This window comes from Tursiops truncatus, chromosome 4 (genome assembly GCF_011762595.2).
Source record: "Tursiops truncatus isolate mTurTru1 chromosome 4, mTurTru1.mat.Y, whole genome shotgun sequence".
Classification (NCBI taxonomy): Eukaryota; Metazoa; Chordata; class Mammalia; order Artiodactyla; family Delphinidae; genus Tursiops; species Tursiops truncatus.
In genome coordinates, this window is record NC_047037.1 from 88229830 (window position 1) to 88247950 (window position 18121).

The 18121-nt window shown below is 39.6% G+C and overlaps 1 protein-coding gene across 2 annotated transcripts in view; it reads left to right on the forward strand.

The window, feature by feature from the left end:
* Positions 1-18121, forward strand: part of MORC1 (MORC family CW-type zinc finger 1) — a 360669-nt gene that overhangs the window by 156810 nt on the left and 185738 nt on the right. For both annotated transcript variants that reach the window (XM_073804253.1, XM_033855850.2), the window contains one exon: positions 15781-18108. In XM_073804253.1, the coding sequence (XP_073660354.1) occupies positions 17924-18108 (185 nt within the window). In that variant the 5' untranslated portion in view covers positions 15781-17923. The remainder of the gene's footprint in view (positions 1-15780; positions 18109-18121) is intronic.

Below are 18121 nucleotides of genomic sequence, written 5' to 3' on the forward strand. Positions count from 1 at the left end.
GACCGTTGACCGACTGTGTAGCTTGGTCATTTAACTTCTCTAAGCCTCAGTTTCCTCTTTGTATGAGACTCATAACACCTATTTTCAGAGTGATTATGAGAGTTGAAGTAACATATGGAAAGGCCCTGACACATAATAAAGATTTAAAATAGTAATATTACTATTTGATGTCTTATTATAGGAGAAGGCAATTCTGGACCTAAATACTAAAGAGAGGATTTTTGTTTTGTTTTGTTTTTTAATCAAATCATGACACTTAGACTTCTAATTGTCTGACCAGGGAATCAGCCCCAATGTGTATAAGTTACTATTTTGAGAAAATCAGTAAAATAATATGGGGACTCTGCTCATAAATTTAATTAGTTGAGTAGGCTCTTCATCATTTTGGGCTTCAGCATTACCACTAGGGAAATGGATAATGAGATCTTTTCCCTACTTACTTCGAATTAAGTTCTAGACAAAAGTAATTTATTAGACAACTAATCTTTAACAGAGAAAATTTTTTTAAATAATAAAAATGAACTTTTAAAAATTGTTGTTTTGTTATGACAAGCAGAAGGGCTCCAGGGAAGTGCAGATGAATAGGCTACATTCTTAAATGAAAAAGGAGGGGGAGAGTGGGTGGGGAAAGAAAAAAGTTGGTTCAAGCTATTATTTCCTACTTTAGAGCTATGTGATTTAGAAAATGTCAGTTAAACTAGTTTTTAGTGTAACAAATGAATCTGGTTCTAAAGACTGCAGTCCCCTCCTCTTGTAAGCAGTAAAGGATTCTTTCCTGAGATCTGAAGGGTTAATCCAGCAGTGTAAACATCCCTCTATCCTTGGATTCTGATCCTCAACTTGTTCTTTCGTGAACTTCAACTACCTAATTTTACTTATTTATTTATCAATCAAGTAAAGTTAGTCAAACCAGTCGTCTTTATAGGTAGACATATTTTCATCTCATCTGGAGTTAAAGTTAATTCCAACTTGTTTTTAAAGAAAGTCAATGAAAGTCTGTTTACAGAACCATTTTCCTTTTGGCCGGTATTTTTTTTTTTTTTGCGGTACGTGGGCCTCTCACTGTTGTGGCCTCTCCCGTTGCGGAGCACAGGCTCCGGACGCACAGGCTCAGCGACCATGGCTCACGGGCTTAGCCGCTCCGCAGCATGTGGGATCTTCCCGGACCAGGACACGAACCCGTGTCCCCTGCATCGGCAGGCGGACTCTCAACCACTGCGCCACCAGGGAAGCCCCAGGCCGGTATTTTTGACTCTGCAGTGTTCACAGGTGAATGTGGACCAACTATAGTGCTTTTACCCTTGCGATCATCCACTATCACCCACTCTAAAGTCAGCTGCATGGACGAGTAGTTAAGGCAAAGCATTGTACTGATGGATTATAACCAGCCCCTGACTTCAGTTTACAGTTGCCCCTGAGACACGCTCTTAAACTGAGCCAGACTCACTTACCTCAGCTGGATGTGTGGGCTGTAACTGGGTGTGACTGTATTTGCCTTGATGATAACTGCTTAATAATAACTTGGCTAAAATTTGCTAAATCATTTGTTTAAACATGTCCTAAATGCAAAGTGCAATACAGATGATTAAAGCTCTTTATTAAAATTATTCATATGCTTAGGAATACAGGGCTAATCATATACACACATATATATGTGTACACACATTTCTAGATTCATACTCTAAATATATATCTATATCTATCTGTGTGTGTATCTCAAGCGAAATACATATTTCTTTTGCTTGGGTCTCAAGCTTATCATAAAATTAGAAATTTATTATGATTTAAGCACCTTCATCAGAAGTATTTATAAATTATAAAGATTTAAGCATGAAAATAATTTACATCTTTATAAGTATTTGCCGTTTTGGATACAAAGTGACCTCTCAGTTCAATTCAGGTATAAGCCACTGAATTACTGGGTCACTTTGGCAGCAAATCATCTGGCCTTTGGTGCCTTCAGCACTTCTCTGAGCTACAGCTTGCCTAAAAGGTTAATGAATTCACACTCTCAAAGTCCCTTGAGGTTTCCACATAATTGTATCATGTAAGTATTACAGTTTATAAAAGACATTGAAAATTTTTCTTTGTTCAAAGAGCACTTCTTTGGAGGTAGCAGTTAAATAGACTTCTTAGCAACAACAGCGTGTTAATACATAATTAGGAATAGAATGATTGCGCATACAATTAACACTAACATGTCCAAATCCACAGCATGACATAGTAGTTTGGTTTCCCCAATGCTTTAGAATTGGTCTATGAACAAAACATGTTTGTTCATTTCTTTAAAAAGTCAAAAGGGGTTATCAATCAACCTAACAGTTGTAAAAGATATGGTAAAAAAGAAAAAGAAACAGGCTCTTACCTATAAGCAGTGTTGAACACAGGGCCACTTGAAACATTTTATAGGCCATGATCCTGTTTTGGAAAGAAAAGATTTATTTATTTTAATTTAGACTGAGCAAAGCTTTAGGGCATATGGGGTACTTTCCAGGAATATGAAGCATTTGCTGCATACCTGGAGGCTCTATGAGCTGAGACAATTCAGAGAGGCTGCTGCATGCATGAGATGGCCTTTTTATATAACTCCTACCTTTTTACCCTTTGGACTTTTTGAACTGACTTTTTACAGGCTGTTCTTATATGGGCTGTGTGTTTATTCACTAATTTTACCAGACTAATGTAATGTTAAAAAACATACCACAACAAAACAAAAAAGGTGAAAAAACTGGATCACTTACACATCGCTGTGGGGATAGAAAATGGTACAGTCACTTTGGAAAACAGTTTGGCAGTTTCTTACAAATCTGAGCATACAACTAACCATACAACCCAGCAACTGCACCACTAGGGATTGATCTCAGTGAAATAAAAACTTGTGGGGCTTCCCTGGTGGCGCAGTGGTTGGGAGCCCGCCTGCCGTTGCAGGGGACACGGGTTCGTGCCCCGGTCTGGGAAGATCCCACATGCCGTGGAGCGGCTAGGCCCGTGAGCCATGGCCGCTGAGCCCGTGCTTCCGGAGCCTGTGGTCTGCAGCGGGAGAGGCCACAACAGTGAGAGGCCTGCGTACCGAAAAAAAAAAAAAAAAAAAAAAAAAATTGTGTTCTTACGGAAACCTGTATAAGAACGTTCACAGCAGCTTTATTAGTAATAGGCAAAAACTGGAAACAACCCAGATGTCCTTAACAGATCTACACCATGGATTACTACTCAGCAATAATAATATAATAAAAACTATCGATAGACACAAGAACTTGGATAAATCTCTAGGGAATTATGATGAGTAAAAATAGCCAATCTCAACTGGTTACTTCCTGTATGATTCCATTTATATAACCTTCTTGACATGACAAAATTATAGATGAAGAACGTTTTAGTATTTATTAGGGATTAGGATGGAGGCAGTTGGGTGTGGTTATAAAAGGGCAATACAAGGGACTCGTGTGGTGGTGGAACTATTCTGTATCTTGACTGGTGGTGGATTTGTGAACATAAACATGATGCAGTTGTATCATCTTCTTAGATTCCACATGTAAGTGATACAAATTAACTGATTTACAAAACAGAAACAGACTCACAGACTTCGAAAACAAATTTTTTTAAAGATTTTTTTTTTTGATGTGGACCATTTTTAAAGTCTTTATTGAATTTGTTACAATATTGCTTCTGTTTTATGTTTTGGCATGTGGGATCTTAGCTCCCTGACCAGGGATCAAACCTGTACCCCCTGCATTGGAAGGTGAAGTCTTAACCACTGGACCGCCAGGGAAGTCCCCCAAAACAAATTTATGGTTACCAAAGGGAAAGGTGGGGAGGAGGGATAAATTAGGAGTTTGGGATTAACATATACCCACCACTATATATAAAATAGATAATCAACAAGGACCTACTGTATAGCACAGGGAACTATACTCAATATTCTGTAATAACCTATATGGGAAAAGAATTTGAAAAAGAATGGATATATGTATATGTATAACTGAATCACTTTGCCCTACACTTGAAACTAACACATGCACACACAAAACATGATAAAATTGCATAGAACTAAATACAGCTCTCTCCATCTCTCTTACATACACACACACACACACACACACACACACACACACACACACACAAATGACTACATATAAGACTGAGGAAATCTGAATAGGATTAGTAGATATATCAATGTCAACATCCTGGTTGTGATACTGCACTGCATTATCGTTTTGCAAAACATTACCACTGGGGGAAGCTCAGTGAAGGTCACATGGGATTTCTCTGTATTATTTCTTACAAGTGCAAATGCTTCTATAGATCTAAAAATAAAAAGTTTAATTAAAAACAAAGGAATGTTTAACTGAGTGGTAAAATTTGCTTGTTTCCAACAAAAGTGTATAATGAATACAATCAGAACACTTTTTTTATTTTGATTTTTCAAAGAATTCCCTTTTTCAGTGGCATGATTAACAGTTAAATGAATAATTTCATCATCATACAGTTTATTTGTAACAGAAACTATGCATCTTTTAGCCAGTGTCATCAAATTTATGCAATACGTAACAAGTAAAGTGTAGGGATAGAAAAGTGGTAGGAGATGACTTTCTGGATGTTTACCTTTGAATCTTAGAGTGTTTAGAAACCTGGATCTACCTAGCTGGGAGCTGTGCTTCCAATTACTGATGGAGGGCTTGGGAAGACAGGTATCTGGAAATAAGCACAGCAGAGTCTTGGCAGCCTATCCCATGTGTCCATCTAGAAAAGATTTTGTTGGTGCAACAGCTACTGCCACATTTCTGTAAGCCTCCTTGTTTATTACTTGATGGAGTGGTATAAATAGGCACCTGTGTGATAGACTAGAAGAACCTCAAGAAAACCAAAGGGAAAGTACTTTCTTGTTATTTAAAGTTTATAGAACCAAAGGAGAAATTCATCTTTCCCTCTTCTTCTCTTCTTTCCATCATTCTTCAACTTTTGACACCTAAAATGAGCCTTGTCTGGAGGAGGGATGGGAGCAGGGCTGCATCCTATCTCTTTTACTTCTTTCACAAAATGGGTCATTAGTTATTTTGGCTGAAGTGTATAATGCAAGTGTAAAGTAATAATAATTCTTCCATAAATTATATATACAGTCTCATTGAATCCTAGTGACAATTTTATGGTGAAGGTATCATCATTTTACAGATGGGTAAACTGAGGCTCAGAGAGATTTAATAACTTGTTGAAGGAGTGTCCAGAAATTACAGGGTGAAACTTTGAAGCAGAAGTAGAGCGCTGCTTGTGCTTAGAGGCAAAAGCCAGTGAAAGGAAACAAATTAAGGTGAATGTGACCCCAATTTGGCCCACAGGTGAAGGTGGCCTCAGCAACTCAGGTTCGCAAGGGAAGTAAAGGTATTTGATCCTTCATGGGCCAGAAAATCTTGTCCTTCCTGGTGAATGAAGCCATCTCTGATCCCCCCAAATCAGATTTGGCTGCTCTTTCTTACATTTGCGTATCCTTAGTACATAGGCCATCACTCCCTGTATTATGGTTATGTATGTACATTTCAATGTTCCTGAGTAGATTACACGCTTCTTGAAGGCTGGTGCTGCATCTTACTCCTATTTGTATGCCTTCAGCACCTAGCACAGGACCTTTCATACAATAGCTTCATATAATAGACCTCAATAAACATGATTGAACTTTGAACTTAATGAATCAACTGATTCAAATTAAATTGAACTGCGTTAAACTGAGTCAGCATTTTCCTGCACTAGTCTGTCAATATACAGCCTTATCCTACTGGCAGCAAAACAAAACAAAACAAAAAACAGAACTAAAATGTAGCTGTTTTGTTTTTATGTTAAGCTTTGGTTTTTGAAGTGTTCCCTATAACTTGTCTCTTCTTATGATCTATGAAAGAAAAAAGCTAGATCCATAAAAATTGGTAATCTTAATTATAAAGACATAGAAATGCTCTTGGAAATGAAACTGGAATATCTATATTTGAAAAACAGAAATATCAAGTGGCATGAATTAATGAAACTCACCAATGGAGTCTGTTTACAACTTTGATGCTTTATATTTAGAAATTATTACTTTAATATGGTCTGATAGACCTTGGTAATATCCCATGGCCTCTTCCATATCAGTGAAATATAAATGTTAGAAGAAAAATGTGTGAAATCAGATCTAATACTATAAAAAAAATTTTTTTAACAAGAAAATAAAGAAAATTTTATTCTACCAAGGAGCAAACTCAATTTAGTTTCTGCTCTGAGTCATGCTACAAATGCAATCAGACCCAACAAATTGCAAAGCTTTGTAGAATGCAATGCTCATGTATAAAATTCTGATAAGAAGTGATGGGGAGCATGGTACAGCCTAGCATGATTCAATGACATCATCAGCATCATGAAAAGGTGGAAGGTTAGTCAACGTGTTGAAGGAGAGGGTACTATCCCTTATAAACATTGTACTGAGCTTTCAGCAGCATTCAACCTATTGAAAATAAGCTGGTGATAGCACTTAGTTTTGTGAAGTTATTTGAGATTCTCAAAGAGTTACTACCTGAGAACAAAATTTTACCATAGCACCTGGTAAAGGGGTCAGTTTTAAACTGATTTGACTGCAAATGGGTTTGATATAGTTTGTATTCTAAGATAGAGTATTAACATGTCATTATTATCATGTCATGTCATTATTATCAGGTCAAACCTCTTAGAGGTACCATTTCCCTCCTAGGACTGAGGGAATAGCCCATTACACTCATGGTTTTGTTTTACATTTAGGCAGAGAATGACACAGCAACTATATCCCAAGATTGAATGAGAGTTTCTGTAGTCTGTCCTACGGGCAGAAAGTAGCTGTTGAGTGAGGCACAAGAAGTCAGATTCAGGCTCAGTTGGTAGAACGCAGAAACTATTTTTGAATTACTATGTAGAATATTGTTTTGCCTTGGAAGCTGGAGCTTTTGTTTTTGTTTTTTTTCTCCATTTGTGAGGAAAACAAAGCCCTGTTGTAGGCAAATAGAAGGTATAGTCTTTCTTTAACCTTTTCCCTCCACTTAAGTATACTATATTCCCTCTTGCCATCATAGCTATTGACTTTTCAATGCTGTTGTCAGCACATGGGGGCATGTACCCCCTCCCTTCATATATTAATAGCAGGAGCTGGATTCATTTGGTGATATTAGCTAAAATGTTGGAGAAAAGTATTCTGCTTTTGTATTCATTTTCAGTGTGACTTCTACAGATTTTAAAACTTGCTACAGCTTAAGATGCGTTCGGTTTAATGTGGTTTGGTGAAGTTTAAGGACTTGCCTAATAGACTTCTCTTTTACTAGATGTAGGTGGTTCAGGGTCTTTGAAAGATTGGGCTGATCCTTCCTGGTTTGGGGAGGAGGGGAGAGCTCCCCACTGTCCAGGCTCATTGTCATCTTGAGATCTAGGCTACCCCTATTGTGCGGGGTTCCTCCGCCTCCCTCTTTCCCATTTATTTGTTAATCTGGACACCCACTATAGAGCAGTATGAAGACAGACAATGGGAAATTTACAGATTTATCCTTCAGGTGTTCCTTCACTCACCTATTTACTGGGCACTTCCTATGATCTAGGCACTTTTCAGAATCCATCTATTTTGAACACATTCCATATACATTGTTCCAAGTACTAGAGTTATAAAGATATGTCAAACATTGTTTCTTGTGTGGGAGAAGATCATTTCAGGGAAAGTCTCCCAGTGAGGCCAACTGGATTTTTTCGTGAGGACAAATACAGTTGAGGGAGGAAGAAAATTCCAGGAAAGGAAAGAGGATGGGTATAGATCAAGGTGCTCAAATGGACACAATACATTAGTCAGCTGTCATTTGAGGCTATCACAATAACATCTGGGAATATTGTACCTAAGCAATCCTCTATGTTATTGATGTTCAATAATTTCAGTGATTTCTACTGGTTGTCACCATAAACAAATTGGAGTAATTTAAAGATGTGTCATCAATACAAATGTATACAGTCTAGCAGTTTAAGTAAAAATACCAATCTGTTTTATGATATGGTGTCAGAATCACACAACTTCTTGATTAAGCTTTGAGATAATGCATGCCAAGGCATTTTCCTCATTATACACTGAATAATTGATAGTTGATGATATGTGACATTTATTGAGCGTCAGCAATGTGCTAGCTAGTTTACGGAGCACAGAACTATCAAGGGACCTTGCCCAATTGGCTCACTATCAAAACACAGTCTGTCATTTGCTATGTCTTCCATGCTCCACTAAAGTAAAAGCAAAGAAAGCATTTCTTGAGAATCACTGTAGTAGTGAATGGGGCTAGGTTTTTCTCTGCAGGTGGCTCTGTGAGCATTAGTATTAGTTTCATAGGGAAGCAATCTGTTCCCATGGTTCTGGTAATCTCAGAAGATAAACTTGATAATCTAGTGTAGATCTGAAGTAAAGGCTGTTCTATCATTTTATGATGCTTTTTTTTCTCTGCTGCAACCTGTAATTGAGCCCTTACCAGTGTGACTTACTCAGGATCAAAATGTAAGGGCATGTGTTTCAGTCTAGTGTATTGAAACAACAGCTGGATTTTCCAGGGAAAGGAATAGCTTTAAAGGATTTAAAGTATTGCTTGAAATGCCTTGTTCCTTGAGGAAAAGATGGGGGAGTTAAGATATAGGAGGTTATGGATGAGGGCATTTGAAAATGAAATGCCATGGGTGGGGAGGCAGATTGGGGAGCATAAACAGAAAATCTTGAGTCCTGGGTTGGAAGGGGCAAGAGGTTAAAAGGAGAACATTTGTTGGCACAGTGGCTGCGTAAGAATGGTAGAAATTGCTTCCCATTAATTGTTGTTGGGTGGCGGGTATTAGTTTGTAATATGCTAGAGCATATTACAGCTAGGGCATGTAATATGGCAGCTAGAGCTGCCATAGCAAATACCACAGAATGGGTGGCATAAGCAAAGGAAATTTATTTCTCACTGTTCTGGAGGCTGTAAATCCAAGATCAAGGTGTCGACAGACTTGCTTTCCTCTGAGACCCTTCGTTTCAGCTTTTCTTTAGCCTCCCTCTTGCTGCCTCTTCACATGGCTTTCCCTCTGTGCACGCACACATCCCTGGTGTCCTTGTCCTAGTCTCCTCTTCTTACAAGGACAGCAATCAGACTGAATTAGAGCACACCCTAACATTCTCACTTTAACTTAATTACCTCTTCAAAGGCCCTATCTCCAAATACAGTCACATTCTTAGATACTGGGGGCTAGGTATTCAACATATGAATACATAAAGTTTGGGGGGGATATAGTTCACTCCATAACAAGTTGGCAAAGAGAAAAACCTTCAAACTTGGGTAGTTTTGCTTTTCCCAACTCTTGTTTGTCCATAAGGAATAGGAGTATTTGGAAAGTTAACCAAAAATAGTGGATGGAGGAAGAGTCCCCCTGAGACTCTGTCAGCTGATGATGTTTTCCATGGTGAAATTGTTTTTCTCTCTTCAGTAAAAGAGAGGTTTGAGAAAGAGAAGAAATCTCTCTCACAAGCCTCTCTTTCTGTCTTTGCTGATTCAGATTCCATCCTAGGAATTTAAAAATTGTTGAATTATTTATATCTCTGGGTCAACATGTTGAGGCTAATGTAAAATTTTAGTTCCTGTTCCCATGGAGGTTGACCACCAGGTTGATGGATACATTTCTTTTCCATGGAAGCAAACTGTATTGGGACAGGTATAAATGGGCAAGAGTGAATTAGGGAGCTCGGAAAGAGGCCTTTGTACCATGGCAGCACTGGTTTCATTTTTAACAGGCTATTCAGATAGAATTCATAAATTTCTCATGAGCCCTAAAACCAGATTATATGGTTTATTCCTGGTCATATAATAGGCATTAAATGCATTATTATAGTCATTTTTTGTTATCCACTGTAATATAGTTCTCAAGCAATCCTGAGAATATTATCCTTTGGAACTAGAAAATCAAATTTAGTGCAGGTTCCAAGGCTCCTGGAATTGTGATTATCCCCATACAGAGGGTTACTATAAGGAATAGAGATTTAACTTTTAATAGAGGTATAATGGCTTTCAATGTCCCAGTCCCCTTTAGGTCAGAGAGATGTCATATTCTCTACTGTCACCATCAGACTTTCTGCTCAGGATTAATCCTTTAGTTCCTCTAGATGAGAATTATGATGCCACAAAGAAGAGAACTTTAGGTGGGGATAAGAATGGAGGGGTAATCCTGAAAAGGAGGATGAGAAAAAGGAAGAGACTACAAACACAGAAAGAATAAGCATTAGGACTCAGTCTAAGATAATTAAACAAAGGTATTTTATGGTCTGATTGAGATACGGTTATAAAGACAAGACCATGACAGAGTTTGGGGTATGTTTGTGCTCTAGGGGAAAGTGAAAGACAGAAGAGGGGGTGGGTAAATGATCAACTATATACTATTTTATCATGCACATAGCTGCCTTGAAGAAACTTTTGAATACCTAAGTTATAAAATAATGTGAGGCAATATTTAATAAATCCAGCCAAGTCTAATGAGCCCAGTCCCTCAAACTCCTCAGCCTATGATGGCAAGCTTCTTTGTGGGGGAAGATCCTGCCAGTGGAAAGTTGATAATAATAATTACTTATCACCTCAGGTATTATGGGGATTTTTATCTATAAGAGTTAGGTACAAGAAAAAAGGAAATACCACTTTTGGAGTGGTGATATCCACTGCAAATATGACTTTTCAGTGGTGAGAGACTACCTAGGGATGGGGGCCCCTTAAATGATAGGGTGATTAGCTTTGGCAGGAAGTGATGTTCTGAATAGAGACAACAACCCAATTGACCAATTCGGTGGTTAGTGATCAGAGGGTAGAGAGTGCTTTTCCTAGGAATGGGGAGGAACAAGTGAGAAAGTTAAAGAGAAAGAAATAGCGCCCCCAAAGAAAGAGTGGTGGAGAGAAGCATGTTACAGAAACTGATACAAAGTCAGGAAGCCACTGTGAAAAGGATTCAGGCTCTAAACCAATGACTCACTTCCCACCCCCAACCTCCCTGTGCCACACTCAAACTGAATGATTTGGGGTGAAAAGGTGTGGAATTTGGAAACTCGAGAGATGTTATGAACTCTCAATCCCCACGTGCATACTTCATATCAAAGTCTGTTGGCATTTTTTGTTGATTAGATGTTTTCCAATAGCATTATGTGTTATCAGTCACCACACCCAGGAAGACGCTCCATCATTAACCATATCACTGGGATAAGGTGTAAGAGCAAGTTGCCTCTTCCGTACGGCGCTCCAGTCCCCATCCAAGGTAGGGATATCGAGAAAATACCTCTGAGCCAGAAGAGCAGGATGGCATCAGTGTTTGAACTGGGAACCTTGAAACTAGTTACTTCCACATTCAGCCCACATTCAGTAATTCCTCTCTGCCACACCATATGATTTCCCCCAGCAGTATCTGTGAAATGAAAGGCTTCATACCTTGTTGAGGAAATATCAGGCTACAAATAACAAGATGGTAGAGTGTTAGGCTGATGATAGATGAGCCCTTATATCACATCACAGGCTCATTTCTTCATTTACATGTTGGATTTTTTGCATTACTTTTTTGTTCTATTTATGGTAGAACAAAGATAATTGAAGTTCAACAGTAAAATAAAACCAAAAACTATTCTAAAACGGCTGTGCAGTTTTGATTGTAGACAAAATTTGCCCCTGCTCTAAAAACTTGTTTTTCATTACAACATTCTTTGAGCATACCTCAAATAACAGAAGTTTGGTGATTTGATATGGGAGGGATATGATAATAGTAAAAATAGTCAGCAAATTTTATATTAAAAACAAAAGTTTATTTAAGTTTCTGAAATATACCGGGCATTTCCTGGATGTTATTGTGGTATGTTCTTGGGTGGGGGGGGGGGGAGACAATACAATTATGGGTAAGAAAGGTCCCCAGACTGAAAATTGTCCATTGGAGAACATACAGGACAATTTGTTTCATTTCAAAGGTCTGCAATTTGAGTTAGATAAGAAATTTTAAGAGGTGGTTCTTTTTGCCACAGCAGGAAAAATGTGCTTACCTCTCCCTTTGAATTGTCAGTGATTCATTACACGTCTGTAACTGCTGTTCTCAAAGGTCAGGGTACGAGTCTTACTTACATGTGTGAGGTTTTTTCCACCTTTGAACTTTAAAAAAGACTCATTACAGAGTGCCCCAAAGATGAATGTGTGTTGTTTTATCACTTTGCATTCTAATAATGCACTAAGTTTGGCTATTTGCAATGATTTTTTTCTTTCTTTTTAATTTTTATTGGTGCATAGTTGATTTACAATGTTGTGTTTCAGGTGTACAGCAAAGTGAATCAGTTATACATATACATATATCCACTCTTTGTTAGATTCTTTTTCCATATAGGCCATTACAGAGTATTGAGTAGAGTTCCCTGTGCTATACAGTAGGTCCTTATTAGTTATCTATTTCATATACAGTAGTGTGCATATATTAATCTCAATCTCTCATTTATCCCTCCCCTCTCCCTTACCCCCTGGTAACCATAAGTTTTTTTTCTATATCTGTAACTCTATTTCTGTTTTATAGATAAAAGGGTTTTGTTGAAAGAAGATGGAACAAGTTTGAGAGGGATCTGGACACATTATTTCCCCTTCATTTTTAAATGGACAAATCCCAGGAAATACAATTATAAAAAACACTGTCTTGACTTCTCAGGGTGAGGCTATTGTATAATTCTAGGCAGCCTATTGAGTTGATATACAGCCTCAATTCACAAATTAGACATCTGTATGTAAACGGGGGTTCAGGAGGGAAAATTTATTTGCAGATTTTTTTTGATCAGTCTTGACAAATATTAACTCATAGCCACAAAATTCGCATTTCCCCATACATTCACCTGAGTGTGTCTCTTTTCTTCCTGGTATCTTTAACCAGCTTCTCCCATTCCCACGAACTTCTCAGCCTCTGACTTCAGAGGCACACAAGGCTCAATAACTTCACTAATATTTTCCATAACACAAAATTACATTTTGTTGAAAAATGACAACCTGTTGTTAGCTAACTCCATTGAAGACAGGAAAACCGCATATTTATTTAAAGTGTAAGACAATACTCTACTTGGATGTGCTGTTTGTTTCATGCGAAATTCTAACGTGACAAAAATGAACTCATTCTCTTCTACCTTTCAAACTGGTAATTTGGGGTGCCTTACCCAATACTGTCAACGGCAAGACCATCTCCCCAGGACTTCAAGCTTAAAACCATGGAGTAACTTTTGCCCTTTCTTTCTTTCCTGCTTCCCTCAGACCCCTGAAGGACTAAGTTAAGCCAACCAAACTTGCATTTTCTCCTTGCGTTTACTAGTATCTTGTGGTCCCATTGAGGAATGCCCACTCCCAGGTTTTCCTAATATCGACCTTTCTTATTCATCTCTTTCTCTCCATGGGCACCGCTCCAGTCCTCATTTCCGTGGTTTCTTCTCCACTTTATTGCAAGTCTTCCAGAGATGCCCTTTATGGCTACCTAAACTATCAGGGCATCCAGTTCATCTCTTCCCCACATAGTATCAAATTCTCCCCAGCTCAGGAGGCTATTTCTTACTTTCTACTACAACACTCTGCTAACTAGCCTTCCTGCTTCCGGGCTTGAACTCCTCCAACCTAGTACTCACATGCAGCCAGAGCAATCCTTACAAAGCCCAAATTCATTCATAGCCCTCCATTGCTGGAGGCCTGACTCTGGTTTCCAGCCCCCGCAAGATCCACTCCAAATTCCTCAGTACAGCATTCAGGGTCCACCATGACCTGACTCCCACTTCCTTCCCAGTCCTCTTGAAGCTTGCACCCCCTCCTCTCCTACCCCACTTTGTGCCCCTCACTCCAGACACAGTGAGCTGCCCATGGAATGTCTGTGTAGCTTCACATTTTTCCTTTTTTCAACTGAGCACACTACTGAAAATGCCAATCCTGATTCTGTTCACCCAACAAGTATAAGATCATCTTTCAAGGCACTGGTCAAGTGCCATGGCTTCTTTGAAATCTCTCCTAACCCACCTCCCTCCTTGCAACCCAAACTTCTCTCACAGGACCTGTAACACCTTCATGCACGAATGGAGGCTTTAAAAGTCCATCAGTGTGGTGGAAACTGTGCATCATTTCCCTTAGTCTCCAAGCACCTTCTCTCTAATCCCTCCAGTTAGAGAGACTGAAAAACTAGAAACTATACTTAGATTTTGTCTTGTTTTGCTGCTACTAGGCAGGACGTGGGATGTGATTGCGCAGAGGCGATGGCCAGCCTCAGCATTCCTGTACATGGAAACCGCCCTCACGTGTAGCTGGAGGCAGTTGCGACAGTGGCATCAGGAGACTGCTGCCCTCTGTTCTGAAACTTCATGGTGTGAGGCTGAATTCAGCTGTCCTGTGGTGGGCCCCTGACTCGAGCCCTGCCATCTCTTCCATGGATTTTGTCAATATCCATTTCCCTGCATCATATTACTTGGTGTCTGACGTATGCAGAATGGTTTCTGTTTCCTACATTGAAACCTGATACACTCTGCCTCTATTAAACTGTAACCAGAAACGTGATATTTGTATTTTTATATTCTTGGAACCTACCATGGAGCTGGCTCTCACCAAATGAATGACTGATTCACTGCATGAGCCAATAATGGCTCAAAATTATACATCACTCTAAACATAAATTTCACCCCGACACTCCAACTTCTCTTTAATGCTCTCCTCCCTTATCTGGCCAACACTGTCTCTTCCTGTGCTTTAGTCTAACAACTCTAGTTATGATATTCTGTATACACACACATGTCTTGCCTCTTCCTCTCTCTCTTTGTTCTAATGGCTCCTGCAAGTGTCTTCCTCTCTACTGACATTTACCACTTCTGTCAAGAAAAAACTTATAAATCACAGTTCATAACAAATAATCTTCTGCTGATGCCCAGTGATGGAAAGAAAGTATGCTTCTGGTGCTTTCTGGCATTATGCTTTGTCTTTATTTCTATTGGTTAAGAACAGTTTTGGCTACAACTAAAAGAAAATCCAATTATAATTACTTAAACCAATAAAGTTTTGTTTCATAATGAAAACTCTGGAGGTGAGTGACTTCTGGCTTTGGTTTAGTAATTCAAGAATGTTTGGGACTGCTTCATGCAATTCTCTTGACTTTCCCTCATGGATGCAAATGACACCTCAATATCCTGTAATTGCACCTGTATTTAAAGCAGAAACAAGAAAGAAGGGAGGTAGAACCAGCCGCGACTGTGCCTTTTATCTAGTGGTTTTCTAGAAACCACTCAACACATTTCTGCTTTTATCTTATTCAAGAGTAGTAAGTCAGATGGCCACCTTTGCTGCAGGGGAGTCTAGAAAAGTAAGTCTTCAGCTTTGATAGTAGAAAGAGGAAAGTTGGGAAAATGGCTAGTGGGTTAGCCAACCCAGAGTGAATACCATATTTTCTAACTCATTTAATACCATCACTATTCTTTGAGCAAGTTTTGGGTCTCATATTTTACACCGTCTCCAGGGATGCTTATCACAGTGCTGAATATTTGGGAATATAAAGATGGTCAATTATATGGGTAACAGAATTTCTATAATGAAAACCCCACCATTGTCTAACCTGGAGTAGATTGGAAGAGATGAGAACACAATGACTAGGTTCACACAAAAGCAAGAAAATGAGCCATAATGGTGTGAGGTGCTTTCAGAGACATTTCATTATTATCGATTGAGGGTTATTGGCCTCTTTCAACATTATCACCTTAATAGCATTTGTTTTCTGTGTTTATTATCTTAGGACGATGTCACTTCTTATAGTTCCTAGGAGATGGCACACCATTGTGCATGGTTGGAAGGTACAAGTGTCCGTTTTTTATGTTTATAAACTTTGTTTTGTGTTTAAACATGTTTGTGTAGAGTAATGAAATGTTGGTTCATACAAAGTTAAGCGAAAGGGGGAAAGTGGAGTTTGAAAAATTTGAGCCGCCATTTGTGACTAGTACATGAATGTTGCAAAGCTGAAATGTTTGGTTAGGAAGAGCTGAAGAGTCTCATATCCCAAATTGACTGTTCTCAACATCAGGATCAACCATAAGATAAGCAGATGATGTTCTCATTTTAAATTTCTCCTCCCTGTTATTCCCCTAGTATTTTTATCATGAAGTAATGTTAAAATGAATACTGAGGCAGGGCTGAGGGGGGGTGGCTGAGACAGGCAATCCCAAAAGTATACGTTAAAGAGGAAACAAATTGCCTTTATGACAGCAGAGTGGCAAAGCAGAGTTCAAGTGGGGAAAAAGGCTTTTGGTGGGTTGTGCACAATGACCTCAGGGCTCTTTTTCAGCACCATCTAATAGATTCCCTCCCGCGTGTCTGTCATCCAGGCCAGCTGGAAATGTCTAGTGCTTTGGGACTGCCCACTTACTGTAGGAGGGCTCTGCTCAGATTATTAGACGGAGTGCTTCTGTGATAATCACACCCTTCCCTCTGGTAGAAATTAGGTATTACAGCCCATTACTAATTATAGGCTAGTGGCTCTGGTGCCCTCCCAAAAGTAAATTTCTTTGAGGTAGCGGCTGGAAATTGGGGGTAATAAAATAAATCCAGGAGAGGCTTGTCAAGCTTTTCTTACCCATAAAATGAAAATAAAATATCATACTTTCATTGAAGTTCTATGAAAGGAAAGATGGGAAAGATAGCTCACGTTCCTTAGTAAAGAGAATTTTGCTATCAAAACACCGTCATAGCCACTGTTAAAACAAAAATGCAATCAGGAAAATTATTTGAAATGTTTGTGCTTACTACCGGTTTTCAAATTAGAGCACCATGTGCGCTTGGGTTGCCATTCAGATTCTCTCTTCCTCTACTGAGTCTTACAAATGTAGTAACAGATAAACTTCTTTCTTTGGAAGTAGAATGAGTACCCCAAAACTGACATTGTTTTTCTTTTTTTTTGTGAGCCTCATTGCTTGTGTAATGCCTGGAAATCACAAACACATCTAGTCCAACTTCTTTATTCCATAGATGCTTGTTTCTGATTTTAAAACTCTCATATAAAACATCTGCTGAGTACTATCGAACTACCTTATTTGCAAGTCATAGTGCCTTAGAATGAATGAGTTTGAACACTTAGAAGTCAACTAGGCCTACTAATTTGTCATCCCAGCCAGCACCTTTCCCTAACACATCCTTGACAAATCTTGTTTCAGCTCAGGGTTTGGTGACTCAGTGCTTTGTATCCCCTTTTGGACAGCTGGCATACACAGCCCTTCCTTATATTTATCCCCAATCCCCCTCTTTCCACCTTCCACTTGCCCAATTCTGTCTTTTGGAACAATACAGAATGTCTATTCTTTGAATCGCGCCAGCACATCAAACAATTGAATGGCAGCTGACAGGTGAAAAAGGTTCTCACGGAACACAAGCCTTCACATTCTGTTCTGATTGCCTTTAGTTCTTCCTTCCTTTCTCTCTCTGGCTGACCGCTTTTCTTCTTTCTTTCCTTCAACTGGAGAAAACACAACCCAAGGGACACGGGTAAGTGCTGGGGTGAGAACACAAAGGGCCTTGACCTCTGCTGTGTAACAACCGCAAAAGGGAAACTATCCATTTTCCTTCCCTACCGTCCCCAGCTCCCTTACCGACCTCGCCTCCCAGATTCTTCCCATTCTGTGTGTTTATGTGTGTATGTGTGTGTGCGATCATTTCTGATCGAATTCTAGCCCCAGCCCTGGGCTCCATTTTCCAGTTGGGGAATGATAGAAAAGAGTGTTTAGTAAGGTTACGTAAACCTCAATTCGGGAAGAGGAGCCTAGCCCAGACGCCTTATCACCAGGTGGATCCAAGATCAGGACCAGACTTAACTTGCCAGACACTCGGGCCCACAGCGCAGGGTGAGCTTCGCGCTCCGGCCACCAGGGGGAGCGCGTGCTCGCCGAGCCATGTGTCTGCGCAAGGGCGTGGGCGTGGGCGTGGACGTGGACGTGGGCGTGGAGATGGGCGAAAGGCTGCTGGGTCTGTCGTCTGGGTGCCCGAGGGCCGCGCGGGTCGCGTTCCAGGCCATGGACGACAAGTATACCGCTCTGCGGCGGGCCCAGCTGAATCTGGACTTCATCCACGCCAACTCGTGAGTACCCTGG